General features: G+C 37.4%; 1 protein-coding gene across 1 annotated transcript in view; it reads left to right on the top strand.

Annotated features, from left to right (window-relative positions):
• The window catches only part of TMC1 (transmembrane channel like 1), a 60,582-nt gene that overhangs the window by 30,201 nt on the left and 16,473 nt on the right, over positions 1-13,908 (top strand). Inside the window, exons 11-13 of the mRNA XM_087923214.1 lie at positions 2,558-2,700; positions 3,832-3,976; positions 5,060-5,254. Of these exons, the coding sequence (XP_087779340.1) occupies positions 2,558-2,700; positions 3,832-3,976; positions 5,060-5,254 (483 nt within the window). The remainder of the gene's footprint in view (positions 1-2,557; positions 2,701-3,831; positions 3,977-5,059; positions 5,255-13,908) is intronic.

Genomic DNA, 13,908 nt, shown 5'->3' on the forward strand with positions numbered 1-13,908 from the left:
CTGCCATCTCTGAAACCATATTTTATAATAAAGCTGTTTATCTTTAAAAGGACACCAAAGGGGACCAAAAATTATCAGATCATATCAGGTCAGGAAAGAGAATGTAGCTTGCCCTCCTGATGTAATCTTCTGAAACTGGCATTTGCATAGGAAGAGATCACTCATCGGGGCTAATGCCGAACAATAGAAGATGATTGATTCTTCCTTTCTGCCAGTTATCCACTATTTGAATAGTTGGTGGCATATGCATTTTTAAACATTCTGCAGGCTTCATGGGAACACATCTTTAGCTTCATTTTTATTTTGTTTTATTCACTTCCTGCCTCTTAGTCATGAGAATTTACAGACAACAACTGATGGCTGTCTTTTTGAAAACAGAACACCTAGGAAGTAATAACTGAGAGAATCTGTGCTAAATATGTATGGCATATATGACCAATGTAACAGGAATTCTCATACTGTCAACTTTCGGCAACCACACTGATAATGCTCATCTCTTGGTCTTGTAACTCACCAATGAAAGCCATGCTTCTGACTCTGCATTTGGTAAAAGACGTTGATAAACCCCACTAAAAATCAATCAATATGTACTTGATGGGAATTAATAGTTTATTTTTATCATGAGAATTATTGCAAATGAGGCTTAGCAGGTTCAGGGCATAACTCGTCTTAAGTAGCCCAGCTTCAATATATCAAATGCATAGTTAACTAAGTGAAAGTGAAGGATTTTGACAGATTAATCTACCTTAAAAAAAAAAAGAATAGGAGAAGAAATAATAAAAGACAAGAAAAGAGCATTGATGGAGATCACTTGCAAAGTGCTTGATCCTCTCTTTATTACTGCATCCCAGTGAAGTCCTAGACTGGGGTATCTAACTTTGGCAACTTTAATTCCCTAGCGTGGCTGGGGAATTCTGGGAGTTGAAGTCCACAGGTCTTAAAATTGCCAAGGTTGGACATCCCTATCCTAGACAGAAGCAGCCTAGGATGAACACTGTTCTATTTATTAAGGTTGCATACAAGCTCAGCGGCAGTTTGACTTTTATCCAAGAACGATCACACACTGCAACCAATATAAGATGTAATGAAAACATTTGGCAGAAAATTGCCCAACCGTGGTCTAATATGTCAGGGATTGGAACCTTTGATTGGACACTTACCCTTTTATTTTGCAAAACATCTTCAATCTCACTGCAGAAAGTTACTTCCTTATTTCCATGATGACTTTGCTTTAATATGCCTGATTTTTAATTGCTTTCCTAGTTGCATTCCAAGATGCCGGGTTTGATTTATAGAGCCCTTGGTCTTGACATACTTTGCTGCTTCCTTTCTCCTTTCTCACAATATTTAAGCCCAATCAAAATTATTCTCAGCTCAAAAGAATCTATTGTGTGACTGTGTGATATAATGGACCCAAGAAGATATTTTTCAGGTTCTTATACATAGCGCAATGTTTACTTAGAAAAAAAAGTCATCTGTAGGCAGAAGAGAGTTAATGGACCAGGGTGGCTACAAAGGTTTCTTAAAGGTGCACATTCTCATTTCTAAGTTACCACCAGAACTAACTGCAGAAGGTGAATCATGACATGCAATACATATTTGGGTCCAGCTCTGCAGCTATTACTTTGCGTATGGCTGACTGTGAACTGAAGCAGAGTAACAGAGTTGAAAGGGACCTTTGAGGTCGTCTAGTCCAAATCCTTTCAGGAAACCCTATACCAGTGGTGGCTAACCTTTTTGGGCTCCTGTGCCAAAAATTGTGCTTGCATTATCATGTGCGCACTTGCGTGCCATCACCCAGAATGCAATGCGCCTCGCCCATGCCCCTTGCGCATGCCTGCACAATCCCCACCCCCGCCACCCCCTTACCTGCACTGTGCCTCACAGCTGATTTTTCTGCTGGTTTGAGGCCTTTTTCGGCCTCCCAGAAGCTTGAAAAAAGCCTCTGCAAGGCTTTTCAGGCCAAATAATATGCCTGTTTCGTCACTTCTGGTATTACAGGAAGTAACAAAACAGAGCTATTCGCCCTGAAAAGCCTTGCAGAGGCTTTTTCCAAACCTCTGGGAGGTCGAAAAAGGTCTCAAACCAGCAGAAAAATCAGCTGTGAGGTGCATGCATGCACAGTGAGGTAAGTTTGCCTGCAGCTCGCGTTCCTGCACAAATCGCTCTAGGTTCGTCATCACGGCCCTATACCATTCCAGACAAATGGTTGTCCAGTCACTTCTTGAAAACCTCCAGTGATGGAGTGCTTACAACTTCTGAAGGCAAGTCGTTGCACTGATTCTCACTGTCAGGAAAAGTCTTTTTATTTCTAGGTTGGTTCTCTCTCCTTGATTAGTTTCCATCCATTGCTTCTTGTCTTGCCTTCAGGTTCTTTTAGAACTGCATCTCCCAAAGTATTCCAAAACTTAGAAGCTTTGGAAATTGTAGTCCTGATACTTTTGGATGCTGCCAGACTGGAACGTGGTGATTTAAAACAAATCAAATCATGCTAGTCTAAAATCTCCCCATGTCTGATGAAATATACTTTTCTGACCTCTTGCCATTAATTTTTCAGGGCTTTGCACAATATTCTGTGCTTTTCTATGGCTATTACAATAACCAGAGAACAATTGGGTGGCTGAAATTCCGGATGCCTCTTTCATATTTTTTGGTTGGTGTTGGGACCATTGCTTATAGTTTCATGGTGGTCATCCGCACGTAAGTTTCTACGTAGTAATTCAAAAAGATTAGAAACAGGTAATTAATGATTCATCGGATTATTATATGTTACATTTATATCCTGTTTTTGGCTCCCAGGCAGCAAATGCTTTTTAAAACCCCCATTCTGTTGTGGCTTCATAACAATCTTAGGAAGCTAGGTGGACTGAGACATGGCTATTTCCAAACTCATAAAGTCAGATAAGTAGGAATGGGACATCCTAAGAATTCCTCATCTAACTTGCAGTGTCTTCCTATGGTTTTGTTCCAACTCAATGTTATCTAAATTTATTTCCCCATAAACTCTAGTCCCTGTTAAGATAATCTATAAAAATCTGTTTGTAGTTATCACTGGTTTGTTGAATATTGACTTGAGACTGAGTGTTTGAATTCAAAGTTTCAAGTGTCCTGCCTGCTGAATTTCTTTGCATAAGACCATAGAGTATTTCAGCCTAGAGCTGTAGAATTCCAAGAAAAATTGAATCTCCCAGTGCCAAGTTTTAGGGTTATGTACCTCATTCCGTTCCACATCCATTGCTTGCTTGATTAAAGTATAAAAAGCAATTTCACACACAAATCATACTTTTAAAAAACCCCGTTATAAACATTAACCACATTTCTTTGTGTGCCTGAGAAGTCCCCCCCGCCACACACACCATAAATTCCTCACCGGAAAGGATTGCTAGGTAGCTGCTACTTGGTAATTTTTATTAAGAAAGAAGACCTTACAGCACAATCTCTAGGGCACAACAAGAAGAAATACCCCCAAATTAGCATGTAACATGTAGTCTGTACCTTGTAGTCAGGCCACAAGGTAATCTTGATCTATATTTACAGAAACTTGAGAGTAAATCGCCGTACATTCTTCAGCTTGTTGATAAGTTCATCAAAGACAGTAAAACAATGAAACAATTTGTGCACTTCGTGTTTGCTTATTTTTCTGTTTTTGCATGAGCACACCAGAAAACAAAGTCACAAAAGAAGCTGAGGTGACACCTACCTAAATCTCTCTACAGTGGAAATCGTTTATCATGGAATCACAGTTTTGGAAAGAGAGGTTTAGACCATTTTTTTTTCTTGGGGGAAAAAAAAAAATCATTTAAGCCACACTTCTGTTTTTGATCTTTTCAGAATGGCAAAGAATGCACATAATGATGGTGGGGGAGACGATACAAGTTTTAACTTTAGCTGGAAAATGTTCACCAGCTGGGATTATTTGATTGGCAATCCTGAAACAGCGGATAATAAATTTGCATCAATAACTACTAGCTTTAAGGTAATCTTTGCTCACAGTTTGTTCATAGTAATCAAGTGAGAATAATGGAATTTTACTGACAAGAGTGATATTACCCTATTATTGTATGTGTATGTATGTATATATAAATTCAGCAGGCACAATATAAGGATCATCCTGTTTATTTGTTACTTCCCATCATCAGGACCATATAACTACTTCATGAATGAATAACTAGAAGGCTTATGCACTAATTACTAACCTGCTAAGCAGGTATGGAAACACATTTATGCAAATGTAAACCTTTTCATCTTATCGTTTTATTATTTTATCTGAAATGCAAAATTCATTTCCACAGTAACATTAAGCATGTAATTTTACAAACAGAGAATGCTACTTGGGTCTACCAGAAACGTTCAGATTCCCCACTTTCTTGTCTAAGAAATCCAGAAAAAAACAAAACCGCAAACCAACTCACTTATTGCCATTCAATATTGACCCAAATCCAAACTGATCCAAATCCAATTCAATAATAGCATGCAATGGCAACAAGGGTTTGGGTTTTTCTGCATTTCATAGACAAAGGAAGTGGTAATTTTGACTATTTCTAGGAGACATGTAGCATTCCTTGTTTGTAATATTACATGCTTAATGTTACTGTGGAAATGAGTCTCTGACCTAAATCTCAGACAGCCAAACCCCTCAGATAAAATGATAAGGTGTAGAGTTGTAGTTGTAGTTAACATCTACATAGAGGTGCCTCCATACATGCTCAGCAGGTGAATAATTAGTGCATAAGCCTTCTAATTATTCATTCCCAATGTAGTTAGTTATACAGTCCTGTCAATTAATTTTAATGTTTGGATTCCCTTGTATATTGTTATCTTCATTCATGGTATTGTGGTGAATATTTTCTTTCATAGATGTTTGAAAATGTCCGTGCTTTTTAATTTGTATGTGGTAGCATCTTTTAATAATTGTGCAATATGCAAGGCCTTAATAAAGATAAATATACAGAGGCTCTAATGAAGAGCAAATGGCATATTCTGGTTGTAGCTGGTATCCTGATTTTTCACAGTTTGCTTACTTGTGCTATTTTTTTTTTAATGTGTCAAATAAGCACAGGAAGCCATTGTGGAAGAACAAGAGAGTCGGAAAGAAGAGAACATCCACTTGACTCGATTCCTGAGGGTTCTCGCCAATTTCTTTGCTTTGTGCACCCTGGCTGGGAGTGGCTACCTTATTTACTTTGTCGTGAGACGATCCCAGAAGTTTGCTCTAGAAGGCCTTGAAAACTATGGCTGGTGGGAGAGGAACGAAGTGAGTTCCAGCACGCATTGTTTTCTAAAACAAATGTGATTAGAAGAGCTAAACGTATGCAGATTGTCCTTGACTTAGAGAACAGTTCATTTAGTGCAGGGGTGTCAAACTTGATTTTATATAAGGGCTGCATCAGGGTGTGTTTGACCTCAGGGGGCAGAGGTGGGCATAGCCAGGGTGGGCATGGCCAGCTTGACATCACTTGATATCAGGGCGCCTGTGGTGGCCCAAGCGCTCTGCCAGAGAAAACAGATCTTAGATCAGCCGCGCATTTTCACTGGCAGAGGGCTGAAGGAGTCTGTTGTGGCTGAAAACAGGGCCTGGAAAGGCCGCATGTGGCCTCCCCAAACTCTGTTTTTGCTGGCAGAGGCACCACAGGCCAGTCCTTCGCTGTTTCCAGGGTGGCCCCATTGGCCAGATGTAAGCACCCCATGGGCTGGATCTGGCCCCCAGGTCTTGAGTTTGGGACCCCTGATTTAATGACTGTTCAAAGTTATAACAGCACTGAAGAAAGTGACTTATGGCTATTTTTCTCACTTATGACCATGGCAGTTCCCTGTGATCAGGTGATCAAAGTTCAGATGCTTGGCAACTGACTCACCTTTATGACGGTTGCAGTTTCCTGAGGGTCAGATGGCCACTTTCTGTGACTAAATCAATGGGGAAGCCAGATTCACTTAACAATTGTGTTACTACCTTAACAACTGGAGTGATTCCCTCAACAACTATGGCAAGAAAGTTTGTAAAATGGGCAAAACTCAACTGAACAAACATCTCATTTAGCAACAGAAATGTTGGGCTCAACTGTGGTCATAAGTCAAGGACTACCTGTACTTCGAAGAGGACAACGTTTACTATTATTAGTCTAATTAAATCAGAGGAATAGAGTGTACTGATAAATAAATTATATCAGGTTATATTTGGCGAAGAGAAGATGCTTGTTATATCATAATTTGGTTCTTATTTATACTTAGCTGTTTCAAGATGTATTCACATAGATTGCCACATTTTCATTTTCAGAATAGACATAAAGGAGTTATAATGTTATTGAAATGGTTTTTTTTTTTCCATAAGAGGTTTTGGATTGCATCTACGATACTCTCACATGTAATTTTCACAGAAATGAACAGGATAATTCAGGGCTATGAAGGCCCCATAAATTTCAGTGAGAAGTATGTATGACTTAAATTAGGATAGATGGACTCTATCATCTTGGTGAATAGCTTGGTGAAAATTGCACTTAAATACTCACTGTTTCTATGTAATGCTGTCACATCAGTTGTGCTGAAGTAATGCAATTGCAAAATTTATTGGGCTTTCAGACAACATTTCAGTCAAATGTGAAATCCACCCGTATTACAGATCTCCTGCTACAAGTGATGAACACATGTTCTTGTCAGATTTGGAATGCAATATTTGGTGATTACACCGCACCAGATTTTCACAATCTATATATACTGTGCTTGATATTATTAGGGCTGTGAAATGCATTTCAGAATCCAGGAAGAGTTACACAATAAAGCTTTAATATTCAGAGTAACTCAATGTTATAACAATAGATTCTCTGAGGTGTCCTTGGTGCTCTCTGATCTTGGTTGTTTTCTTGCAGATGTTTCATTACCCAAACTAGCTAACATTATCAGTGCTAGTTCAGACTGCAAGAAAACAACCAAGTCTGGAAAGCACCAAGGAACCCGCATTTCAAGCCTGAGCCACAAATATTTCCCTTTACTAGATCGTTTTCTCCTCCTCCTCCTAATCTAGGTTCTGAATCCAGAATATGTAAAATAGATGATCTTGAGTCAGTGCAAGACTAGAGTTGGCTCACCTTATTTGGGAGAGTTCTGTTCTAGCTAACGACTGCAGAATTATGACACTACTGATAATGAGATCTTGAGTCTGTGGGAATTGAGCAATCTGGTTCCAGAGTCCCAGAAAATAGCCAAGAATTCTCTGCAATGAACAGTGTCATGTTGCAAGAATAGAGGGTATGGGCTGATTGGAAGGAGGGAAAGAAGTATTTATTTATTTATTTTATTTATTTTGTCAAGCGATTATAAGAAGTGTAAGTATAAACATAGTTATGAATACATGAAATGGATACATATAAGAAAACTAAAGAGAAACAATAAGACAGGGACAGTAGGCACGTTGATGCGCTTATGCACGCTCCCTACAGACCTCTTAGGGAAAGGGGTGAGGTCAATAGTAGACAGTCTAAGGTTAAAGTTTTCAGGGTTTGGGGAAGAAACCACAGAGTCAGGTAGAGTATTCCAGACATTGACCACTCTGTTGCTGAAGTTGTACTATGAAAATCTGTGGTTGAGCTGGGCTAGCTGAAAGGAAAATCAGCAGCAGACTGCTGAGAAGATGAGGTAGTTTGATTGGTACTTTTATGAGTGAGTAAAATCAGCATAAGGCCAGAACAAGATCAACTATGAAAATAACTGTGAAAATCTTGGCAAAATGGGTTTTAATACAAACACTGAACATTTGTACTGCATTAGGGACTGAAGAGATTACTTTCAAGTGAAGTGGTTTAACCAGCAGAATATCATTTGTCATCCCATGCAGAAACACATAAATAATGAATTCTGCTAGCATCTATTTCAAGATATTTATTAGCTCAAAAATTGAATCCAAAGTATTAAAAGTCCCGCTGCTCCTATTATTCATAAAAGCGAAGTTCCATAATGTGTTTCTATAGAGAGAGAAAAAAATGAAATGTTGATTTGGGGATTCAGTGATTAGAATTATACACGGCTATAAAAACAATGTAGATAAAAAAAATGGATTCCAGAATTAAAATATGGGGAAATTTGAGGACAAAAATTTGACAAAGTTGCTCTGGAAAAAAAGGATATTAGGGAAAAGTTTGGTGAAAGAATGTGCTAAGAAAACTTTTATATAACATTAGTTAATGCAAGATACTAATGCACGTTCACACAGATCACTAATCCAAAAATCTCTCTTAAGGCTGTAACTGAGGCATATAACTTGTAAGTTACAAGCAGACAGAAATTGCTTTTGTAAGATATATGTGTTTTGTGTATACCTCTAAAACAGAGGTGTCAAACTTGATTTCATTGAGAGCCACATCAGGATTGTTTTTTTTACCTGGGAGTGTGTGGGGGTGTGGTCAGGATGGGCATGACCAGCTTGATGTCATTCATGTTGGGGGCGCCTCTGGCAGCCCAAGCACTCTGCCAGCGAAAACGGGTTCCTGAGCTCCATTTTTGGCTGGGATGGCCTTCTGCAACCCACTGCCAGTAAAAATGGAGCTCAGGAGGACTGCTCATGGGGCGGTCCTTCGTTGTTTCCAAGGCAGCCCCGTGGGCCGGATCTAATCACCTCGTGGGCTAGAATCCAGCCCTCAGGTCTTGAGTTTGACATCCCTGCTCTAAAATGTTATATGTAAAGTGACCCTTATATTCTATTGAAGATCAGGTATTTGAAAGAAGGGTTAGAAATTAAAAAAAACTACGTTTTTATAGGAGAGTTTAAAATGGTCTTGCTTATTTAGCACTCCTATACCTAAGAACAAGAAAGGGTTTACACAGAAAAACTGTGTGTAAAAATGAAAAAAAAAATACTTTGGGGTTCACCTAAGGTAAATCTTTTCATTTTGACCAGGATCAAATGCTCATCAGATTGCCTTGATTCATGACAACTGAGAAATAAGTATGCCAGTTAAGTGTTGTATTCTCAGCTAAAACAAATAATTGTTTTTGATTGTTGTTGACTGGATATTTCCAATTCATACTGAACTGCTTAGGCTGTCTGAGGCAAATTTTTAAATGCACAAGTTTCAGGTATCATCTTGTTTTCTCTTTTATTTTCAATTTCATTCCTTGTTTGTCATTGTTAGATTTTTTTTTATTACTTTTTATATCCATCAGATATAAGCTGTCATATTTAGGCTGTTTGACAGGATTTTTTAAAAGGAAAGACATAGAAACCAGATTGAACTAGTGTTACAGGAAGGAGCAATAGACTAGCAAACATGTGAGTTGAAAACTTGAATTACGGTGGTGCAGTGGTTAGAATGCAATACTGCAGGCTACTTCTGCTTGACTGACTGCCATTCAAATCTCATCAGGCTCAAGGTAAGCTCAGCCTTCCATCCTTCCGAGGTGGGTAAAATGAGGACCCAGATCGTTGGGGGCAATATGCTGACTCTGTAAACTGCTTAGAGAGGGCTGTAGAGCACTATAAAGCGGTATGTAAGTGTAAGTGCTATTGCTATTATCCTGCCATTCCTTATGTTAAATTTTCCAGCGAATATATAGCTACAATAAACACATAATTCTTAATTATTACACTAATTATGCAGAAACAAATATGTTTACTCAAAAAGGTAGTTTTTAAAAAATTATTCTCTGTTGCAGCTGGGATGTCTGAGGTTTTTATTACTGCACACAGTATGAGTTTGAGTGCATGATTTATAATATACAGCTGTTAATTCTTAATTAAGATACATTATAATGGCAACCAGACAAAAATCAAAGTTTTTTGGGACTTGGAATATTGGAGAATGCTAGAATGTAGCTGTAAATCTCAGCCATGTATATAAATTCATAATGATACTTAGATATGCAAAATCTCAGTATCACTTATAGATAGTCCTTAATTTGCATCTATTTATTTAGTGACTGAAGTTACTACAGCACTGAAAACTTACAAACAGTCTTTATACTTACAATGGTCGTAGCATCCTCACAGTCACATGATCAAAATTTGAGTATTTGGCAATTGGCATTAATTAACGTCGGTTGAAGCATCCTTGGCTCATATGATGGCCGTTAGCAACCTTCCCAGTTGGCTTCCAACAAGCAAAGTCAATAGGGAAAGTGGCATTGGCTTAATGATCCTGTGGTTCACTTAACAGCTGCACTGATTCTCTTAGTAACCCTAACACGAAAGGTCATAAAATTGGGCATGGCTCACTTTGCTTAGCAAGAGAAAATCCGGTCCCAGTTGTAATTGTAAACCAAGGATTACCTGTATTGTTCAAGCTTTAGGTTTGATGAAGGATTACATTCATAAAATCAAAGCATTGGAATGGGCCATGTAGGCCATTACATTAATCCACTACTAACTATGTGAATCCAAATTAAAAATCCCCAACTGGAGTTGTCAAACCTCAGGGGAGGGAAGTCCACCCTCTTTCTGGAAATTGTTTCTGATCTTTCCGTTAGGAAGGTTTTTTTTTCTAATTACTTCAGGTTACTCGTGACAATTAATTTAGAATGATAAACCACCAGCCTTGAATTGCCATCTTTTTAAGTATTTAAAGAGCTCTTTCATCTCTTCTAATAGTCCTTTGATCTCTGTTCATCAAATTTAATTTCTAGATGCCTGATCATCAACCTTTTCTGAACCTATTCTGGTTTGTTTGACTCCTTCAGTGGGAGAAAAATACTATCAGCTGTAAAGAACAGAAATCTATTTACGATTGTTACCTTACTGCCAATAATAATTAGATCTGTTGATTAGCGGTATATGTTTATTAATTTATTTCTCAAAATAAAAATGTAGATTTTTATTAAGGAAGAATCCCCAAAAGAAAAACATTCAATATTGGTGTTCTGTCTTAAACTTCATAGCTAAAAATTTTAATGTTACCTTTGCCTATTTTTAAAATGATAGTTTATTTCTTTTTCTAAGAACAGTTGATAAATAAAATATATATTCTCCCCCCAAATAAATAATGCAATTAAATAAACAATATTATGCTTGATTCAAATATGACAAAATACAATTCATGCTGTAAGACAAGCTTTCATAAACAATTATGCAATCCTACAGACAAGCTTTTAAAGACAGGTGGGTAATGCTATGAAGGTGCCATAAGTTACTGGTGTGGAAATGACTTCTCCAGTATATAAAATCTGTAAATTAAAAGAACCCAGATGAGAACTTTGTGAATTTTGCATATATGTGTGTTTTTCGTAATATGAATACCCAAGTCAATAGATTCAAGGGTAGGAGAATTAGTTGACTTATTCTCCTGTTTCTTCATACTATTTTTTTGGAAGCTAATGGCCCCACAGTTATAGTTTATGGGTAGATACTCCATTACCTTTTTGATGTTCTCTGATCACTGTATGGTATTTGTCTGAGTGATTCAGTTGATTACTGATGAGATCAGATATGTACTTTTATTTACTTAGTTATTTCCTCTGATGATTTAAGGGTGCCTCATTGTCTTACCGTCTGTTCTATAGTAAAAAGAAAAACTTGTTTTTTTAGTATCAGCACTGGTACTCTTAATGCTTTTTTTTTGGAAAATTTTATTGATTTTTAAAAAGAAACATAAACAAACAAAACATAGAAACATAAAACTTCTTTTTTGAAAGCAGCCTGATCCCGGGTTACATCTCTTCGTGCAGACACAAATTCAAGTTCATGCTCATTTTTATATTCCATTCCATATCTTATTACCATTCTAAGTTTTCTATATAACTTCTCCCCTCTTTCAACTTTCTTAATTTTATTTTATTTATTTCACCTCAATTCAAATCATCATACTTATATTCTTTGTCTGTCTTATTTCAGCTGTCTATTTTCTTTTCTCATCAAGCAAAATTTCTCCTGTGATCACTGATTGGAGTATGACGCCTTTATATCTTTCCCCTAAAATTACAACACTTAATATAATACATAACTTCAGTTCGGATTCTGCTTGGTACATTCCAAAACTACACAATGTATTTTAAAAAAAGAAAAAATTATAAATATATAACATAATTAAAACAACAATCCATACCAATTCAATTCTATCATTAACATTAATATTCATTTAAATCTTAACATTTTGCACATTACTTTTCAAATAAGTATCATATTTCTATGGGAACACTTATAAACTTTCCATAATTACTTCCCCCCCACTTCACTTATATTTTATAAAACATTGAGTAGTTAAAATGTTCCCATTCCTTCCTAGTTCAATTCTGTCATTTATTTCATTTCATTTATTTTGTTCACAAAAGTTTGACTAAATTACACTGACTATTTTGTTCCACTTTTTAATCATATGTTGTTTCCAATTTTCTAACATTATTTCTATTACAAATATAACAATACAATCTTATGTGCCTTTACAGAATCCCTTTTTCAGTTGTAATTTCCACCCATTATCTCTGAATAAGTCCTGTTTCTTTACATCTTGCTCCAGACCTTTGTAACTTCTCTTCCCTTCCTTCTTCCCTTTCTTCTTCTCTCTCCCCTTTTTACCCCCCTCTCTCTCCACCTCCATTTCCCTCTTCTGTATTCCCCTTTTCTGTTGCTTTCCAACATTATATTCACTTTTCACATTATTTTTCCCTTTTTTGGCTGTTTTTTTAAGATCTTAAATTCTCCATTCTCTTTCCCCCCTTTTTCTTCCCCAGATAGAGTTACTTGTTCATTAAAAATGGCTTCTTCTTTGTCCCAATCTTCTTGTTGCGCAGTCTTTTCTTGTTGTTTCTTGTAGACACCAATCGCCATTTCTAAGAATTGAAAAATGGAGCCAAAGGAGCCCTTCCCTTCTTGTTCCTCTTCTTTATATTTTTTTAAATTCGATTTTCAGTTCATCCAGAAGTGATGCAATTGTAGAGGGTTTTTTTAAACAACCACCCAATTGTTTTTAGTCATTCAAATATAATTTCCAAAAATCCCAAAGTCACCAAACAATCCAAATACACACAAGCTGTTTCTTTTGACTTCTTTTTTCACTTTCTCTTCTTGGGGTTACTGTTTAGTTGCCAAGTTCCAGTTAAAATGTATCTTTTAGAAGTCTTGTTAAGATTTAACTTTAAATTCTTTTGAATTCCAAGCAGTCTCCTCCTTTCAAGTCCTGCTCTTATTCCTTTCCTCTCCCTTCCCACTTATAGCAAAAAAAAAAAAAAAAAGGATTTTTTAGTATTCAGAAATCTTTACTGTCCCTTTGGCATTTAATTATATTTCCAGTTTAATTACCTATTGGTGCCAAAGCAGATTTTTCCGATTTCTTTATTCAGCTCTTCTCGTTGTCAGCATGAGGAAGGAGAGTGAAGAAAAAAACTTTCCCTTTTCACTTTCATTCGCTGCTTCTTGTTTGGGAGCGGTGTTATTTTTTGTAAAATTTAAATTCCAGGATACCTTAATTGTTGCTTTTTGTCCTGGTCAGCCAAAAACTTTCACTTCTTAACTTCCTCCTGCACTTTCTTTTCCGGCTGAGTGCTTCTTTGAGGCAACCCTTTCTGACCACCACTCTTACCACCTTCAGGAAAGGGAGTTTAGCCAGCTGAGGAAGAGAGATGCGGCTCCCCTCGACCTTGCTGGGTCTCCCTGTCTTCACCACCTCTATGGGGTGGCTTAGCCCCAAAGCCAGCTGGCTATATATATGCAGGTCTTGGTGTATTCAGGTCTTTTCCCGTGTAAGATTGAGAGTATCTCGGCAACATTTTGACGAGGTCCCACTCGCCATCTTCAGGCTGGTGCTTTCAGCTTCATGTTTGTGAGAGCAAAGCGTGATGGGAGCTGCCATCTCCCTATATATACTGGTAGGGTGGTTGGCTGTGTTGTCATTTCTTGATTGGTTGATTTTTCCACGGCACACCAGTGGGCCGTGGCCCACCGGTTGGTGACTGCTGGTCTAGGAAGCCTTGGTCAGAACACAGTGGTGAAGA

Source organism: Pseudonaja textilis, chromosome 2, assembly GCF_049901715.1.
Source record: "Pseudonaja textilis isolate UNSWEBS1 chromosome 2, rPseTex1.2, whole genome shotgun sequence".
Classification (NCBI taxonomy): Eukaryota; Metazoa; Chordata; class Lepidosauria; order Squamata; family Elapidae; genus Pseudonaja; species Pseudonaja textilis.